At 43.5% G+C, this 19,654-nt stretch overlaps 1 protein-coding gene across 1 annotated transcript in view; it reads left to right on the forward strand.

Annotated features, from left to right (window-relative positions):
• The window catches only part of BAIAP2L1 (BAR/IMD domain containing adaptor protein 2 like 1), an 80,361-nt gene that overhangs the window by 17,768 nt on the left and 42,939 nt on the right, over positions 1-19,654 (forward strand). The window contains exons 2-3 of the mRNA XM_061402184.1: positions 9,684-9,759; positions 15,266-15,352. Of these exons, the coding sequence (XP_061258168.1) occupies positions 9,684-9,759; positions 15,266-15,352 (163 nt within the window). The remainder of the gene's footprint in view (positions 1-9,683; positions 9,760-15,265; positions 15,353-19,654) is intronic.

The raw sequence follows: 19,654 nt of genomic DNA on the forward strand, positions 1-19,654 counted from the left end.
ATATAGAAAGAAGTTAAATAGGAATAAACTCAGTTAACACATATCAAGGTCAACAGGTTTCTGAAGTATAACATTGAATATTTTTAAAAGTAAGATGTGACAGTAAAATTTATTATATGATACTATTTATTTAATTAAATGCTCAAGCAAAATTACCAATCCTGACTAAATATATGTGTGTATAAAGTGAGTTAGAAAGTTTCCAGTCAATTAGCGGTTCCCTGTGGGTAGGTAAAAAAGATATGAGACTTGGATGCGGTGGTTAAAACACCTTGTAGTTTTGCTATGTAGTTCTGTAACATTTTAATTCCTTTTCAGCAAAGGAAATCAACATGACAGAGTTAACCATTACTGATTCCTGGGAGGACTAGAGGTAGTTGGAGAATCTTCTTTTTCTCCCCTACTCCTTCCCTTTTTTTAAGGGAAAGAAAAGGAGAAAGTCAGAAATATTTGTTTGCCTGGGTAGAACTTGTCCATATTGTGTAACTATTAGAAGATTAATTATATTCATCTAACATCAAGAGGAGTTTCCCTGGTGGCTCAGCGGTAAAAGAATCTGCCTACCAATGCAGGAGCAGGAGGTGTGGGTTCGATCCCTTGTTGGGAAGATCCCCTGGAGAAGGAAATGGCAACTCACCCAGTATTCTTGCCTTTGCCTGGGAAATCCCATGGACAGGGGAGCCTGGTGGGCTACAGTTCATGAGGTTGCAAAGAGTCAGGCATGACATAGCAACTAAACAACAGCAACAAATCAAGGGTAAGATTCTTCCCCAAAGAAAATATTGTAGAAACTTGCATAATTTCTTACCCTAAAATAGTGATCTCTGTCATAAAAGCATTTTTTATCTCACTTTATTGCATAATCCTCCTCAAAGAACTTATCTGGAGGCCTGAGGGGTGAGTGCAAAGGTTAGTGCCTGGGCCTGATTCTACCTATGGGACCTTTGGGGAGGTTTTTATATTTCACATCTCAAAGTTTCATGTCTCATCTGTAAAATGGGGGTGATAACTGTTGTATTGTTAGGGTCTGAAGAGAGAACCCAAGTGAGGTGCCAGGCCTAGAGCCTAAAACATAGACTCTGGAGCATCAAAATGCATCTCAGAAAGAAAAAAGGAATCGAGTTTCCAACTGGATAGAGCAAATAATAATTACACCTCCAGTTTTCTTGGTACCGCCTGCTTCTGGAGGTTTCTGTGCTCATGGTCTCTCTCACCCTGACGTGACACTTTGAGGCAGGAGAGCCCGGATCATTTGTTTTCACCTTTCTGAGAGGAAGCGGTGGTGCCTGGAGACTTCTATGTAAATAGGAGTGCTCATCCCTCTGAAGAGCAGACTAATACTTCCGAGCTCCTGTCTTGCAACGTTAATTACTGTAGTTGATTCAGTGCACTAGGAGTCAGGTGCCCTGAAGAGCGCACAGTAAGTGTTCCATAAATGTTAGTTATTATTTCACGGAATCCTCATACCCGTCATGAGGTAAAAATGAGTTTTTGCCACCTTACAGAGGAGGAGACTGGGGCTCAGCAAGGATAGATGTGATTTGCCCAAGGATTCGAGGCCATAGTGTTTTTATGCCATGTTCCCCGACCCCTCATGTTCATTGCTACTGGGATGGCATGTTACAAATTATTTGTTGTTCAGTTGCTAAGTCGTGTCTGACTCTTTGCAACCCCGTGGACTGCAGTACACCAGGCTTCCCTGTCATCCACTATCTCCTGGAGTTTGCTCAAATTCATGTCCATTGAGTCTGTAATGCTACCTAACCATCTCACCCTCTGCCATCCCCTCTCCTGCCTTCAATTTTTCCCAGCATCAGGGTCTTTTGCAATGAGTCAGTTCTTCCCATCAGGTGGCCAATGTATTGAAGCTTCAACTTTAGCAACAGTCCTTCCAATGAAGATTCAGGGTTGATTTTCTTTAGGATTGACTGATTTGATCTTCTTGCTGTCCAAGGGACTCTCTAGAGTCTTATCCAGCACCACAATTTGAAAGCATCAGTTCTTCGGCACTCAGATGATACTAATTGATCTGTGATACAGTTGATAGCTGGTAGCCTAGACAGATCATACAGACTGTTCACATTCGACTGGTGGGAAGCATTTTTCTGTATTTATATCTTTGAATATAAATACTTTTTCTCTAACTTAATATTTCAAACAAAAACCTCTCAGTTTCTAATTTTCTTGGCTTTTGCTCCCCGTTCAAGATGGGCATGAACACATGGCTCTTCAGACCATCAGTTAGTCCACAGGCATCTGCCCTTTTGCCAGATTTACTCACCATTACTTTCCCTAAGGGCTCCCCAAGGTGGCTCAGTGGTAAAGAACCCACCTGCAATGCAGGAGGTGCGGTTTGATCCCTGGGTCAGAAAGAGCCCCTGGAGAAGGAAATGGCAACCCAGTCCAGCATTGTTGCCTGGGAAAGCCCATGGACAGAGGAGCCTGGGAGGCTGCAGTCCATGGGCCACAAAAGAGTTGGACACGACTTAGCAACTAAACAACAACAGCTTTCTCTAAAGGCAGGGGACGTAATCATACTGATGATGTCAGTCTAGAAACTGCAGCTTCCAAAAACACCTGGAAGAAGGAAGTGAGATTTTCTATTAATACAAATGACTTCTATCTAGAAGTAATCTCAGTTAGCCCTGTTGTTGTTGAGTCACTCAGTCATGTCTGACTCTTTGTGACTCCATGCACTGCAGCACATCAGGCTTCCCTCTCCTTCACCATCTCCTAGAGCTTGCTCAAACTCATGTCCATTGAGTCGGTGATGCCATCTAACCATCTCATCCTCTGTCACCCCTTCTCTTGCCTTCAATCATCCCCAGGATCAGCATCTTTTCTAATGAGTCAGCTCTTCACATCAGGAGGCCAAAGTATTGGAGCTTCAGCATCAGTCCTTCCAATGAATATTCAGGATTGATTTCCTTTAGGGTTGATTGGTTTGATCTCTTTGCAGTCCAAGGGACTCTCAAGAGTCTTCTCCAACACCACAGTTCAAAAGCGTCAATTCTTCAGTGCTCAGCCTTCTTTATGGCCCATCTCTCACATCCATACATGACCACTGGAAACTATAGTTAGCCCTTATGAACAAGTATTCATGTCACATGAAATTAAAGGGTACCTTGTTTAAGATTTGTGACATTGCTAGATTAATTCACATGAGATTATTTAAAATAAAATATCAAAAATTTCAAAGATACATACAGTACCTGAATCAAGTTATAAAAAGCCCCATATTAGAGATTCTTAAATCACTTTTAAAGCTTATTCTAGTGTAACTATAACCCACACTTTTCAACTGAGAAAAGTTAAACAGCTGAAATATCAATTTGTCCTTGGTCTTGTAGAGAATTGACAAAAGAAATGGAAAGAGAAACTACTGCTTAGGAATGTAAGGTCAGCTCAGTTTAACTATCTGTCTAGTCATATTTGTATTTATGCTTTATAAATATCCTGTAGTTTCATACTGGTAAAGGTAATACTTTTTAATAATGAAAGAAAAATCTAAATGGTGAGAAAGTTGAAACCATCATAAGATTGTGTAATACCTTTTACAATTATGACCTGTGACTATGAGCTAAACGGAGCAACTAGAAATCTGGTGGGATGTGCCTGTAGGTTCTCAGTGGCCTTTTCCTCAGTGGTCTGGGGACTAGCTAGGGACAAATTCCCAGAGCTCTTGTGACAGAACCAACCCTCTTCACTATGAGGTGCAGCACAGGTACAACAGAGATGTTGCCAATCGTCTTTTTTAGCCTAGAAGATCCATGTTCCTCCTTGAATAGAAAGGAAACTCATTTTGGTTCAGACTGCTTTGACACATTATCCCCCTCACTGAGCAGTAACTGTTGGAATATTTCCTAGGCTTTTGTTATTGATGGTAACAAAATAGTGATTCTTGGCCCAATAATGCCTTTTATAATGTATTTTGTTTTTATACTTGGAATCTTAAGCCTTTTATTCTTTGTGCCAAACTTAAAATGGATTTGTTCATTACTGCTCTTGAGTCTAAATTTGAGTCTCTATAAACAATTCAGGTCTTGGCAAGCCTTGACACGCATGGCCTTTGACCCAACTACTGCCCTCCCCCTCAAAATTTAGGACTTGTCCAATTCACAAGGACATTCATTGCTATGATAAAAATTTTGCAGATTGTGAATTATGACAGCCACACTGCTTTTCTGTTCCTGAGTTTAAAAATACATGTACTTCAGCTAAAATAGCTAGATTAATGGCCAACAGCCAGTGGAGAAGTGGATTTTCCACTATTCAAAGAGGCCAGAATTTCCAGGGGAACCATTTCTGTAGCAAAACCTAAAATAAAGAATTGAAGTATATCTTGATCTTCAAGCTTAAAAATTCTTGTGTTTTTTTCTCACAAGAGAGTGGTGGTCTCTTGCCTTAGTTGAACTTTTTTCCAGTTGAATCATTTGGATAATGGTTTATGCTTGGTATTAACTTTGAAAGTTCTCATGAATTCATTGTTTTTGAAATTTTAAGAGAGGAGTTATACGTAAACAGTCCAAGAATTCTGTCAAGAAATCAAATTCTATTTTGAACTAAGAATAATTTTAGGAAAGAACAACAGAGCTTAGCTTCTTTTTGTGACTGCTTGTCTGCTAGAAGGCAGGTTGCTCTGTATTGGTATCCTTGTACATATTACCATCTAGACTCAGGCACATAAGATTATTGTAAGAATAATAAATAAGATTATTGTAAGAATTTTAAATGATGTTTCAAAATAGTTTTTTTATTGGAAAGCAACCATTTTCTAATGAAGTTATTACATTTTAAAAATTACTGAAATCTCATCCATTGCCTATGGGAATGTAAAACAGTACAGCCAGCTCTGGAAAACAGCTTGGCAGCTCCCTGTGAAGTTACACACCACCTCCTGTGTGACGCGGCGGTTGAACTACCAGGTGTTTATTCTAGAGGTAGGAACACTTACGCTCACTCACAAGTCTGTACGTGATTGTCCACATCAGGGTTATTTGTGATTGCTGAAAACACCCCAGATGGTCGATGGTGTAGTGGATAGACTGTGATACACCCATGCCCTGGACCACTGACGGAAGAGAAAGGAATAAGCTGGTGATACACCCAGCAACCTGGGTGGTTCTTAAGGACATTGTGCTGAGTGGAAACATTAGTCTCTAAGGCCACATACTGTACAACTCCACCTATATTACATCCTCACAGTGACAAAATTATGATGATTGAGATCAGTGGTTGCCAGGGGTTAGGGTGATTGGGCTTTATTATAAAGGGGTAGCATCCTGGAGACCTTTGTGTTATTGGAAGAGTTCTGTATCATAATTGTGGTGACGGTTATACAAATCTATACGTGTGATAAAACTTCATAGAAACAAGGCACACACCCTGCAAATTAGAGGTATAACAACTGGTAAATCCAAATAAGGTCTGTAGTTTAACTGTGTTGTACCAATGTTGGTTTCCTGGTTTAGATGATGTACTTTGGCCGTTTAGGTTCCCATTGGTGGAAGCATACATGGGACCTTTTATACAGTTTTTATAACTAGTTGTGTGCCTTAAGCTATTTCAAAAGTAAAAACTTAAAAGAATTAAGGAAAGATGATAGAAATAGCAGCTATGGTAACAGGTCCCTGTGATCAAGTGCTAAGACTGACTGGCTTGCCAGGGGACTGGTGAGAGGGCAGCCTCGGCTCTGGGGCTTCATGGCTCCGCCTGTGAAGGAGGCTCAGCTGACTGGCTCCAGCAAGACAAGCTAAGTGGACTTCCAGTTAAGCGTGGCCCATTGACTTCATATGTTTTTCTTCTTTTCTGAGAATACATTAAAATGATGGCAAAGGAACTTAACCCCCTGTAAATCCATAATGTAGATACCTGAGAAAGGAAATATGTATTGACCAAAAGCCTAAAGAAATTTGGGGTGATAGAAATGGACAGAGGTACGATAACTGCCTTACATGAACCGAAAGAGCCTGCAGAGAGGAGTGCCGCAGAGAACTGAGCCCTTCACCCCAGAGAGCCCCCCAGGCTGCAGAGCAGGCCCCACAGGAGGAGGGAGCCGCAGGGCTGGGACAGGTGTGACACAGGCGGTTCACCTCCAGGCCCCCTGGCTGCCCCAGCCACCACTGTCACAGCTGCTCCCTCTGCCTGGCAGCCAAGGTGCAGTCTCAGGATGTGTTACTCAGCGCTGCTCTCGACTTGGAGACCCCAGCCAAGGGACTGAAACTCAGGAAGAAGTCAGCACAGTGAACTGTGGGATACCCAACGGCCTTCCAGACCTGGGAAAGCCGGCTCCCTGGTGACTGCTGTTTCCACCCCCTGCCCACCCCCAGGGATAGGAAGTTAGAAGTTTCTCTGGAGAGACCCATTGGCCCTTGGCTACTGTCTCTTGGCCAGTTTCTTTACAGCTGACTCACTGTCCAGTTGTTTTGAATGAAGCCGCCTAGTCAATAGCCACCCTGAATGCACATGCGCACACTTCCAGCCAGCGCTTTAGGGCTTGATTCCTAAATACAAACTGATAGTCAAGGATCACCAGACATGTAAGGAATGCCTCCAACATGAAAGACCGTTAGATACCCAGCAGTAGGGGACTGGCAGGTCATAGCCCTCAAATTACAGTTTATTCAGATAAGAGATGATACCACATCCATAAAACAAGAACAGGATGCCTTTTAAAAGGAATAATCAAAAAACTTGAAAGAGCCCAAAAATATATCAAAAGTTTTAAAAGCAGAAGAGTTGGAAAGTAAAGTTGAGGCTATCTGTCAGAGACAGAACAAAAAACGAAAAATCAGAGGAAAAGGGTAAGATGATTAGAGAATAAATCCAGGTTATGTGAAATCCTTCTCAGAGTTCCAGAGAATGAAGAGATGAGAATCAAACAGAAACGTTTTTCAGCCCTGAAGGATGTACTTTTCTCTATGGGTAGGGTCTGCTTGAGTGCCAGTAAAGTAAATTAAAAAAATACCCACACTGAGACAGACCACTGTGTAGTTTCAGAACACAGGAATAAAGAGAAGGGTTCCAGAAATAAGCCCCTTCCCCTGCCCCATCTCATCAAAAAAAAAAAAAAAAGTCATATACAAATGACAGCTGACTTCTCAGGAGCAAAACTGGATATTAAAGACAGTGGAGGGCTTCCCTGGTGACTCAGTGGTGAGGGGTCCTCCTGCCAGTGCAGGAGACATAGGTTGGCTCCCTGGATCCAGGAGGCTCCCACTTGCCTCAGAGCAACTAAGCTGATGTGCCGCAGCTGCTGAGCCTGTGCTCCCGAGCCCAGGAGCCTTGGCTACTGGCACGCCCTAGAGCCTGTGCTTGCTGCAGCTAGAGAAAAGCCTATGCAGCAGCAAAGACCCAGCACAGCTGAAAATAAATAAAATTATTTTAAAAATAAAGACAGTAATATATAAGGAGCAATATCTTTTAAATCCTATGGGAAAATCACTTTCAACCTGAAATACTCTGCCCAGCGAAATACCAATCAAACATCAAGGTAAATATAATTTCAGACACATGGGGACTCACATCTACCTCCTATGTCATTTCTCAGGTCATTCTTAGAGAATGATCTCCAGCAAATAGGGATAAATGAAGAAAGAGGAAGATGTGGAATCCAGCTAATGAGACTCTCGTCACACGGGAGACCAAAAAGGGACATGTGAGGGCGACAGCGTGGCGGGAGACGGCCAGGCCAGGCTGAGCGAGGACAGAGAGTGCTTGGGGATGTTCTGGGAGAAAAAAAAAATGAAGATTAACCGACAACTTCGGCTTGAAAGATGTCAATAGGCTTCTGTTAGATCTCATGGAGTATGAGAAAGATGCATGGAAAAATCTAAGGAGGCATTGGAATGAGACTTGTTAATCTCAGGAGAAACAAAAAGGTGTATCAAGAAAGGAAGCACCATTCTTGGTACATTCCTTACATTGTAGTGACCAGTATTTACAAAGTCATAATAAATACTGACTATTGATTTTCCAGGAAACTGCTGTTATGTAGGGAATACTGGAAACAAGGAAAGTAGAGTTGTTTACTGTAGCAGAAGGCCAGTGGTTATTGTCCAAAGTCAAGAAGTCAAGAATATTAATCAAAACTATGGCAGTAAATACAGAAGAGCACTTTCAATGGAGCTGTTACATGGGAGTAAGGCCAGGGGTGCAGAAGGGTTGAGGCAGGAATTATTTTCCATTTTTTGTCTAATAAAATAAAAGCTGATAAATAAACTTTTAATAATATTAAATAAAAGTTATAATGTTCTTTAACAAAGAACAGTTATAATAAAAGTTATTATGTTCTTTCTCCCCTGCTAACATGTAATGGAGAACCTCTTTATCCCGAAAAATACATGTGTCATGTTTCTGCCCCTTTGAAAGTTGTGTGGTTTTTTTATTCTTTGTTGCTTGGGCCTTTACAAACAAGGTACACATTTTGGTTGAGGTGGGCGGTAAAGAGATTTGACTGGTCTACCTGGAAAGATTAATATTGTGAAGCTTATTGTTTGTAGGTGGGACAAATACATTCAGTCACCAAATATATTCAGAGCCTCATAGGAATGATTTCTTATCTGTAACATCAGATTTAGGATAGCGTTTTAAATTTAGACTAGTGTTCTAAATAGTTGCCTGTCTTATACTTGTCATAGCGCTTCTCTCTCTGTTTATGACCTTCTATTGATGTTGAACTTACACTTTTAAAAATGAAATCCGTGACATCTGCAGAGATAAGAGCATCATGAAGCCCAGAATGGGAAACCACGTCTCCACCTCCACTGCTGTGAGCACAGGCCCTGGTGCACACTCCACAAATATGTAATGAATGAACCGATGGCCAGGAGAAAATGCCAGTGACCACCTACAAAGAACGTTCCCGGCTGTCCTGTGTCCTAGAGCCATCCACACCCATCCCTCTCCTAGTAATTGCAGAGCAAAAACAGCTCTTAGAAATGTCTGTTCCCTTGCTCAAATTCCTGTCCATTGAGTCAGTGATGCTATCCAACCATCTCATCCTCTGCCACCCCCTTCTCCTCCCACCTTCAATCTTTCCCAGCACCAGGGTCTTTTCCAGTGAGTTGGCCCTTCGCATCAGGTGAGGTAGCCAAAGTATTGGAGCTTCAACTTAAGCATCAGTCCTTACAACGAATATTCAGGCTTGATTTCCTTTAGGACTGACTGGTTGGATCTCCTTGCAAGGGACTCTTAAGAGTCTTCTCCAACACCACAGTTTGAAAGCATCAATTCTTTGGCACTCAGCCTTCTTTATGGACCAAAAATCTTCTTTACTGATAGCCAAAACACTGTCCATATACTTAAGTTCCTGTCATGCACCTGTGTTTCCTATCATTAGTGTGACAGCCATTAACTTACCTAAACCCAAAAGGAGCATTGGCTTCTGAACTGACAGCCCCCTGCAGGGTGTGCTTTGTGGGGACTGTATGTCTGCTGCAGACTCCATTTACAGTTAGTTCTAGGCAGCTCCAGGGCAGGCGTGGCCAGGGTCACGTGGCCGCACCAGTTCCCTCAGTCAGGATGGACGTGCCCTTTCCTGCTTTTGAATCAGCATCCATGACTTTGTGGACGGTACCACTGGGCACACATGGGGATCCTCGGCTATGCAGTGACGACCTCTAAAGGTTACTTGCTCTAGTGGTCACTTACTTTCTTAATTTGGTTTTTTGTTTGTTTTTCAGAATGTAATGGAACAGTTCAATCCTGGGCTACGAAATTTAATAAACCTAGGGAAAAATTATGAAAAAGCTGTTAATGGTAAGTGTCTGTTTTCTAAATTTATAAATATAGAGGGCGTACAATTACTCATTAAATATTTTACTTAATTATTTGTAAATACTTGTTACTGAATTTCTAAAATATCTTTAAATTGGTACAGTTTATAATTAATCTACAGAACTTTGCAATGGTAGGATATTAGTTTATTTGAAATGAATGAACTGAATAATAGACTACTACAAGTGACATATCTTAAACATCAGATTTTGCTTCTTGAAACTGCTTAATCTTTTATATCATTAAAATATAAACATGTTTTCTACTTTATACACCAAATTCTTTGTAAGCCAATATATTAAAGAGGTAGTTAAAATGTTAGGATCCTAAAGCATAGGAATTACTCTCCTTTTTATTTATATAGAAGAATTTCTGATCTTTGTATCGTTGGGTGGGGGGTGATGTATCCCTTTTGCTAGTAATATGAGAAATAAGATGTTTAGCCTGAATGGAAAAACATCTAAATTAAAAGTTGAACTTAGATTCTCATTTAAAATGGACTCAAGCATTGGCTTTTGTCTCTCTGTGACCTAGAGTCAGTTGCTGGTTTGAACAGATTTCGTTTGAGGAAGGTGATGTGCGTCTACACATGCATTCCCTCCCCAAGGCGGGTGTTGTCAGTGATCATCTTGAAAATAATCACCAAATTCTAACACGGTCAGAACCGTTCTCCATAGGTAGCACGTGTCACCCACCCGCCAAACATTCAGATCCCAGTTTCACCATCTACCCTGATTCACTGGGACCAGCATGTAACATAAGTAGAAAGCTTAGTTTCCAACAGTAAGATTTGAAGAAGCCTTCAGGTCAAGCTCTGTGTCTTTTCTCCCCGTCGTGCTTCTGTCCTTCACAATACGCCCACCTCTGGCTGCTCCCTGGTGATGTTTTGAAAATAAACCTGCGCCCTCACACCCTCAGCCTGGGCATGTGCCAGGAAAGGGGAGGTTACTGGCAAGACTTGGGACGTTGGATGACAGGCGCTCTGCTGTTGCAGTCGCTGCCGCCATAAACCGCTTGTTGACTTTCCTCTGGATCTTGGTGCTCTCGGCCAGTGTCCAGCGTCAGGAAGTGCAGCAGACCTGGCCTTTTCCTCCCTCACACCCCTGGCAGTATGGATAACTTCTGTGGGTGCCCCCTCCCTCTTTTAACAAGCTGGAGCCTTGTTTTGCAAGCTGACTCTCCCCTGATGAGGGGGTGGGGGCCTTCCCTGGTAGCTCAGAAGCTAAAGAATCCACCTGTAATGCTGGAGACCCCAGTGTGATCCCTGAGTCAGGAAGATCCCCTGGAGAAGGGAATGGCTACCCACTCCAGTATTTTTGCCTGGAGAATTCCATGGACAGAAGAGCCTGGCAGGCTACCGTCCATGGGCTCACAAAGTGTTGAGTATGACTGGGCGACTAACACTTTGACTTTTTACTCCCCTGATGATCACACCTAGTCACAAGAACACAAAGTCGTCACCTTATCCATCACCATGAAGGAGAGCACTCTGACCTGCAATTGTTTTTTTCCTTTCTAGCATGAGCTGCCTCTCTGAGACAGAAATTTATAAAGTGAAGCAGTGAACAGCCCACAGCTTAGCCTCCTGCTAACAGGACTTCTCCCCAGAGGCCTCTTATCACTTTAATACCTCCTGAGGCCTATTTTGCACTTCATAAGGTGTTTCCAGAATTTCTGCAGGCCATCTGTTTTTAGCTGAAGCCATTGAGAAACTTCAATGAAACGTGTCAAGTCCTTGGTAAGAATCTGTAGTACAGTCAAGGAGGCCACGTGTGCAGTGAGGCAGCAGGCACTGCTGATGAAGAGCACAGTCAGGGGGTCTGAGCGGGAGGTCAGGAGAGCAGGCGGGAGGCCGTGCGTGGCTGAGCGGGCTGACAGGGGCAGCAGGCAGCCGCTGCTTTCTGGTGCTGCATACAGAAGAGGCAGCCTGCAAGCCGAGCCCCGGGGTCCACACTCGCGTGGGTGCAGAGCGTGGGGAGTAGAAAACTTAAGGTGGAGTGAGGTCCCATTATTAGCGCATCTGGATGCAGCGTCGGTTACCTGTTGCTGTGTACACGCCGCCGCTGAGTTTGATGGCTTCAGATGACAGTAGTTCGCTATTTCCCGTGGTCCTGTAAAGGCGGTACAGTTGCCTGTATGCCCGAGACTCTGCATTGCAGTCAGAATCAGCTGGGGCCAGGGCTGGGCTCACCTCCTTTCTCAGGCCTGGCCGGCGGTCCCAAGAGTACAAGCCCCGAGGGAGTTATGCCTGCTTGTACCCCATTGGCCAAAGCAAGTCACATGACCAAACCACTCCTCTGTGTCCTAGACACCACCACCAGCTGGGAGGTGTGATTCATTGAAGGCCACAATTATAAAAATCCACGATGAACTCTGTGGAGTGAGACAGGCTCCCCCTGGGCAGTGGGAGGCCACTGAAGCTTTTTGAGCAGAACTGTAACCTAGTGAAATCATATTTTAAGGAAAATTTTTCTGGTGGAAGTGTGTAGTTTAGGTTGATGAAATAGCTGGTCAGCCACTAAATGAGAACTAATGAGCTTCATTCCTTAAAACAGTAGCCTGTATAAAATCTCTAATATATTCACAAGAGGGAGTACAATTATGAAAATACCAGTTTCTTTTTTTTTCTGGATAATTTTTACATTAATACAGCTTTATCATAAAAGCAGGATATTTTACTAGACTAAGAAGATTTAATAGTTTTAAACATAAGTCAACAGTTAGTGAAACTGGAAAAATTCGAAACTGTTGTAATTGAAAAAATTTCAATGTAGTATGTGGATACAGACCAAAAATTTTGTTTGTGTTGTGTAATCCTGTATTACCCTTCTCCTGCTAATTTGCTTTGCAGCTTATCAGTACCTCACAATTTTAAATCTTCCCACTAAAATATATACATTAACTTGACAGCTTACTGGCTATAAGCCTTGTTTTTAGGTGGAGGCACCTCTTTTTCAGTGCTAGCTGAGACCAAAGAGTCAAAAAGCACTGTGATTTGAACCGAGGAAGTGACCATGCCAGCTGGCCTTGCGTGCACTGCCTCTGTTTCTTCACTGACCTTAGGTCTGGCCCAGAATGTCTCTGCTCTGCTCCCCTTCATGAAACAGGGTGTTAACATCAGCACCCTGGGTCTTAATGCCGTCTGGTAGATTAATTAATTTAAGTGGCGAATTGGAAAGTCTACCTAAATGCTATTTGTTGTTGCTCTTTTTTTATAATTATGCTTTATGGTTATCCTCAGTTCAGTTCAGTCACTCAGTCATGTCCAACTCCCTGCAACCCCATGGACTGCAGCATGCCAGACTTCCCTGTCCATCACCAACTTCCAGAGTTTACTCACACTCACATCCATTGAGTCGGTGATGCCACCCAACAATCTCACCCTCTGTCGTCCCCTTTTCCTCCCGCCTTCAATCTTTCCAAGCATCAGGGTTTTTTCAAATGAGTCAGTTCTTCGCATCAGGTGGCCAAGGTATTGGAGTTTCAGCTTCGGCATCAGTCCTTCCAATGAATATTCAGGCCTGATTCCTTTAGGGTGGACTGGTTTGATCTCCTTGCAGTCCAAGGGACTCTCAAAAGTCTTCTCCAACACCACAGTTCAAAAGCATCAATTCTTCGGCCCTCAGTTTTCTTTATAGTCCAACTCTCACATCCACACATGGCTACTGGAAAAATCATAGCTTTGATTAGATAGACCTTTGTTGGCAAAGTAATATCTCTGCTTTTTAATATGCTATCTCGGTTGGTCATAACTTTTCTTCCAAGGAGTAAGCATCTTTTAATTTCATGGCTGCAGTCACCATCTGCAGTGACTTTGGAGCTCCAAAAAATAAAGTCTGTCACTGTTTCCTTTGTTTCCCCATCTACTTGCCATGAAGTGATGGGACCAGATGCCATGATCTTAGTTTTCTGAATGTTGAGTTTTAAGCCAACTTTTTCACTCTCCTCTTTCACTTTCATCAGGAGGCTCTGTAGTCTTTTTGCTTTCTGCCATCCTCAGTCTTATGAAATAATACTGTAGTAGATCATTACATTTCCTAAACTTATTTGTATATATGTATGAAGTAAAAGCTGTAACTTTTGTAATTTTTTAACTCTCAAGACCTGCAAAAATAGATTCATCTATTTGCCATGAAACTCCTACTTTTTTGGCAATGGCAACCCACTCCAGTGTTCTTGCCTGGAAAATCCCAGGGACGGAGGAGCCTGCTGGGCTGCTGTCTATGGGGTCGCACAGAGTCGGACATGACTGACACGACTTAGCCTCAGCAGCATCTTCAACCAGACTTGTAGATTAATTAAGTTTATGACCTCTTCCACCTTTTTTCAACTTGAAATATCTTTTAAAATCCATCTTTGAAAACAATTCCCGCTCTACACGGAGGCAGAGTGGCTGGTGTGGCCTCAGGTTTTCTTCTCAGTGAGAGGAGATTGCTTAGGGATCTTTTATCTCCAAAATCCTGTGATTTCCAAGGCTCCCAGGCAAAGTGAGGTCTCTGTAAGAAGCCAGCCTTTGAGCAAGATAAAATATTTTCTCCAAAGTCACACTAAATAGCCTAGGTCTTATTGAAAATCTTGCTTACTGCATACCAAGAGTCTCCTGAAACCCAGCCTGCTGTAAAGTAAAAGAAGGGATTGGTATTAGCAGCTTCAACTAGTTTGTCCAATACACATGCTATTATGGCATTTTTAGATTAACCTCCTTTGTTTCACTTGCCCACCAAGGTCATGTTAGTTAGTTGGAAGTAACAGTGGAATTCAAACCCAGATTTGTCTTGCTTTCAACATGCTCTCCAACCACCGCCCACCCCCCCAAAAAAAGGGAAGAAAAAGTAAACCAAATCAAAAGCAGATTTCTATACCTTATAATGTAGTTTTAAAGGAGAAATGTGATTTTTAAGATAAGTTTTCCTGTCTCTGCCAAAAAGGAGGGGAAAGAAAAGCAGAGCATTCGGTTATTTTTCAGGTAATTGCGTTGTTTTTTGAAATGATAATGCATTTCAGATTTCATACACTTTTCTCCTGGCAACAATATGGTAGTTGCTTGTGCCTTAGATTATCTGTTTCAACAGGAAAAAGTAAAATTGCCGTCAAAGGCCTGGGTGCCTAGGCCACCCCATACAAGCCCCTCCAGCTAACAGTGTTGCAGGCTTGTGTTGCTGTAAGTGACCAGCTGGCTGGAGTGGACATGTCCCAGCCTTGAGCCTGTGTTAGGAACACAGCCGCTCTGGGACTGGCGTCGAGAGCAGCTCCTCTGGGCCTCCAGCCCCTGTGGCTGAAGGTTCCCAGGGCTGGTCAGAGGCAAGGGTGCCCTGGGTGCCATCCGGTGGGGGGGTCCTCCACCTGGCAGAGCTCTCGAGCACCACCCCTGCCCTCTCAGCCATACTCGCCTTGGCCACAAGGGACTCAGGTGTTTGGAAGGAAACCTGTATCGCTTCCTCCTTTCTGTGTGTAAGTGACTATTCTGTGTGCCACCTTCCCTCTCTAGCTATGATCCTGGCAGGAAGAGCCTACTACGATGGAGTGGCCAAGATTGGGGAGATTGCCACCGGGTCCCCCGTGTCAACAGAGCTGGGTAAGCTGACCGTCCATTACCTGTCCACCTAACTTGAGCCGCGGTTCCTGGGCTGCCGTCGTGCGAACCCGGAGAAGAGCACACGGAGAAGTGGCACAAATGCAAAATAGAAAGGGGGCACTCGGGTTCCTTCGCCTCTGCGGTCTGTCCACAGTGGAGGCTTAGATGAGGGCAGGCCACTGGGAACTGGGCTTCTGCCCCTGAGGTTTGGGCCCCAGGTCCCCCTTGAAGCATGAAGCCCGGGAGCCCTGACCTAGATTCCTAACTGGAGGGGTGAACACCAGGCCTCCCACCGCTGGCAGAGCGTTTCCTGTGAGTCACCCCGCAGAGTCCGGCTCCTTTACGCTCTGCTCTTGGCCGTCGCTGCTTCCCCAGTCGCCCTCGGTTGTGATTTTTCCGGTTTTGCTGGTATGAATGGATTCCCTGTGCACTCGCAGAGGGTGCAGGCAGCCACACCCGGGCGCACCGAGGCTTCTCCGTATAGACCTCTCTCACTGTGCCGTCTCCAGAGCCTCACACAGAAGCATCATTTTAAAAACTTGTTGAACACATCTTACTTGACAAAGGGTAACATTTCCGACTTCACAGTGTGTGTCAGAATTTGAAGGGTTCAGAAAACCAGAGGAAAGGATTGGCACAGTGTGTGCTTCCTTTTTAAAGAAAAGTGCGCCCCTCTCCAGTTAAAAAGTGGACCGGGAAGCAGAGGCAGGGCAAAGGAGCATGTGTGCAAGGTTCAGATAATGGGTTTCTGTGCTAAGTGTCTTGAGGGTTTTTTAGATACGGTGTTTTTCCACGATCGCTTGGAAAGCTCTTAACTGACCCATAAAAGCCATGGAACAAGTTCGAGGTGTGGTGACGGTTCTGGGGTTGGAGGCTGGGCTGCTGGGTAAGGCAGTGGATGTGGGCCCTTGTTAACATTCTCTGACAACTTCTGTACTCAAAGAGTTCATAGTCTTGAAACCTGTAGCCAAAGCCTGAAGTGATGCTGAATGATGAATAAGTCAGTACTGCGATATGTAATAGAATCGGTTACATGCAGAAAATTTTCAAAACCCTGAGTAGTCTTCTGTTGGTGCCATAACTTCTGCAAGCTCTGGCAAGATCTGAATTCTAGTAACCCCATCCAAAGTGGATGAATTTAATAAAATACAGTGTAAAAAAAAATTACATGCTGTTATGTAGACAGAAGCAGTAAAACTTAGGACATTTGAGGGATGATTGGACTGATTATAGGTTCCAAAAATAGAACTTAATTCAAAAGAAACATCCTATTTGTGTCAGGCGTCAGGCAAAAAAAATGCCTGATCCTTAGGCTAAAACATACGGTGCTTTGACTCACCATCATTCAGTGTGCCTTTTTAATGTTTTATGGTTCTTGCCACTGTTTGAATAAGACTTCTGTTCCACACCTTACTTGATTCAGCTGTGAGTTCATACTGTTGAATCAACTGTTTCCACAGCAACCGTGTTGTTATAAACATAGTCTTAAAACTTCAGCTTCAATGAGGAAAGCCTTCGTGCGTATGTGTTTCATTCAGAGGGGATGGAAATTACTTGCTATGTTTCATTTTTGTTCCAAGTTGCCCTTTTCACTTATATTCACTGTATCATATACTTAATTTTCTACTCGCAGCCATTCCATGAGAAAGTTCTGTCCTTGTTGGAGGTGCTTTTGGAGGCCTGACATGTTCTGCTTTTGATTCACTTAGTTTATCTTATTGTTAATGTTTAGACTAAAATATTACCCTGTTTCTGTTTAAATTCCTGTATGGAAGAGCAGAGGACAATTCATAGGAAAAAGAGAAAGACCTAAAGTAGATTGTGTCTTTCTTGTTTTTCAAGAAGATTCTCTTGTCTGGTTTCTGACCGTGTGGTATTGGTGTTAAGACCTGCAGGGGAGTGTGTGCCCGACCACACAGTTAGCAGGTGGTCCGACTTGAGAATCTGGGCTCCTTACCTCCGCACTTGACTGCGCGTCCCTGCAGCCAAGGGAAAGGAAAGAGGCAGCCAGTCAGGTCGCTGAAGAGGAAGAAAATGGAAACCACTCGGTGGGGACCTTTTGGAGGAGATGACTGAGAGGTGTCTGAGCAGCCAAAGCCTAGGGAGGGCGGCACGGGTGCTGTTTCGAGCTCAGTGGTCTAGGGGCCCACCCAGGAACACCAGGTGTCACAGGTCAAGGAAGATGGAAATACCAGAAGTGTTACAGACATGACGTTTGGCTTCTTAACGGCTGTTGCTTAACCTTTGGACTGCTGTGCTTCGTGTAGAAACTCGGGTCTTGGTAAGTGTGTGCTGTGAGCACATTGCCTCGTCTCACCCTCGGGAGTCCCGGCGGTGGACGTGACCTCTCAGGTCTACTTCCCAGGGCGGGTGCTCAGCCCGCGTTTCCTCGGGGAGCCCATAGACTGGAAGAGTCAGCCTGGCCGTCACGGCTCCTGCACGGGCGTGAGATAACCTCTGGGGGCAGCCATATGCGCGGCCGCCAAGGAAGGCAGCGGGGGCTGTGAGGTCATGACCTCTGGGCGAGGGTGGTGGGCAACCCAGGTGCCGTCCAAGAACAACCCTGTGAGCAGGCCGGGAGGCCTGCCAGGTCTTCCTTTCCCCTGAGGCTGCCCACCGCCTGAGAGAGGCTCAGCGAGGCTCGCGCTGCTACAGCGCCGTGTCAGCCTGCACCTCTGCAGGCCACACTCCCCCTCGTGAGCGGGGGCAGGACCGAGGGAGCGGGCGCCGACACATTCTGGGTGGCCGGGAGACGGAAGGAGAGAGTGTGCTCTGAAGTCTCTTAGACCAGAAAGATGCCTCTCTCGTCACTTCATACATTCACAAGTGTTTGAGAACTCAAAAATCTGTGTCGCTTGTTTTCATCGGCATTATTCTCTTCCATGAAGTGGGTGATATGTTCATAAGAATACACATTTTGCCTTGATTATCCTTGATTCCTCATGAACAGATTTTTTCAATTCTCTCTATTGTATCTTCATTTTCTATTTCATTAATCTCTACTCTTACCCTCAGTTTCTTCCTTGTACCATCTTTGGGATTACTCTACTGTTCTAATTTCTGAAATGATACATTTAACTCATTAATTTTAAATATAGGCAAGACCACAAGATGGCCATACAAGTTAAAACTATGCAAAGCCATCTTAATCAGTGGGAGAAATTATGATTGTCCTGTGACCTTTAAAAATGTTTGTCAGAAACACTAAAAACTCTCTTACTGTTAGTTATAAATGGATAAGGAAATGGAAAATTGACTTGGAACTTTAAAAATTTCTGTTAGCACTGTTTTGTAGGTTTTTTTTGTAGAAGTCTTATACATTTTTATATATGCATTTTTATATACTTATGGTGTTTTTGAAAGGCCTACTGTATATGGCATTTAAATTTTTTTTCTAGTCAATTCTGTTGAGTTTTTAATTTCATTCTTTGTCATTACTATCCAAATTAATTTTATCATATTTTTATAATTGTTTTATTGAGATCTAATTAATACATAGTACAGTTCACCCATTAAAGTCATATAGTTTAGTGATTTTTAGTATATTCACAAAGTTTTAAATTATCATCAGAGTCAACTTCAGAATATTTTTCTCACTCCTAAAAGAAATCTCATACCCATTAGCAGTCACTTCCCATTCACCCCCAACTCCAGCCATGCTGCTGCTAAGTCACTTCAGTCGTGTCTGACTCTGTGCGACCCCATAGATGGCAGCCCACCAGGCTCCCCCATCCATGGGATTGTCCAGGCAAGAGTGCTGGAGTGGGGTGCCATTGCCTTCTCCAAACTCCAGCCATATTTAACCATTAATATAGTTTGTCTATTATAGGTATGGTTTTGCTAAACATTTCATATAAATGGAATATTGTATAGATCTACCACATTTAATTTTATCAGTTGATGGACATTTGGGTTTCTTCTACCTCTTAGCTACTAAAAATACTGCTACTATGAACATTTGTGTACAGATTTTGTGTTTACCTACATTTTTCCATCTCTTGGGTATACACTTAGGAGTAGAATTGCTGGTTCATATCCTAACTCTAAATATAACCCTTTGAGGAACTGCCAGACTGTTTTTCAAATGGAGTGCACCATTATACATTCCACCAGACTTCCCAGATAGCGCTAGTGGTAAAGAATCTGCCTGCCAGTGCAGGAGACACAATAGATAGGGGTTCAGTTCCTGGGTCAGGAAGATCCACTGGAGTAGGAAATAGCAACCCACTCCAGTATTCTTGCCTGGAAAATTCCATGAACAGAAGGAGCCCGGAGAGCTTCAGTCCTTGGGGCCACAAAGAG

Source organism: Bos javanicus, chromosome 25, assembly GCF_032452875.1.
Source record: "Bos javanicus breed banteng chromosome 25, ARS-OSU_banteng_1.0, whole genome shotgun sequence".
Lineage (NCBI taxonomy): Eukaryota > Metazoa > Chordata > Mammalia > Artiodactyla > Bovidae > Bos > Bos javanicus.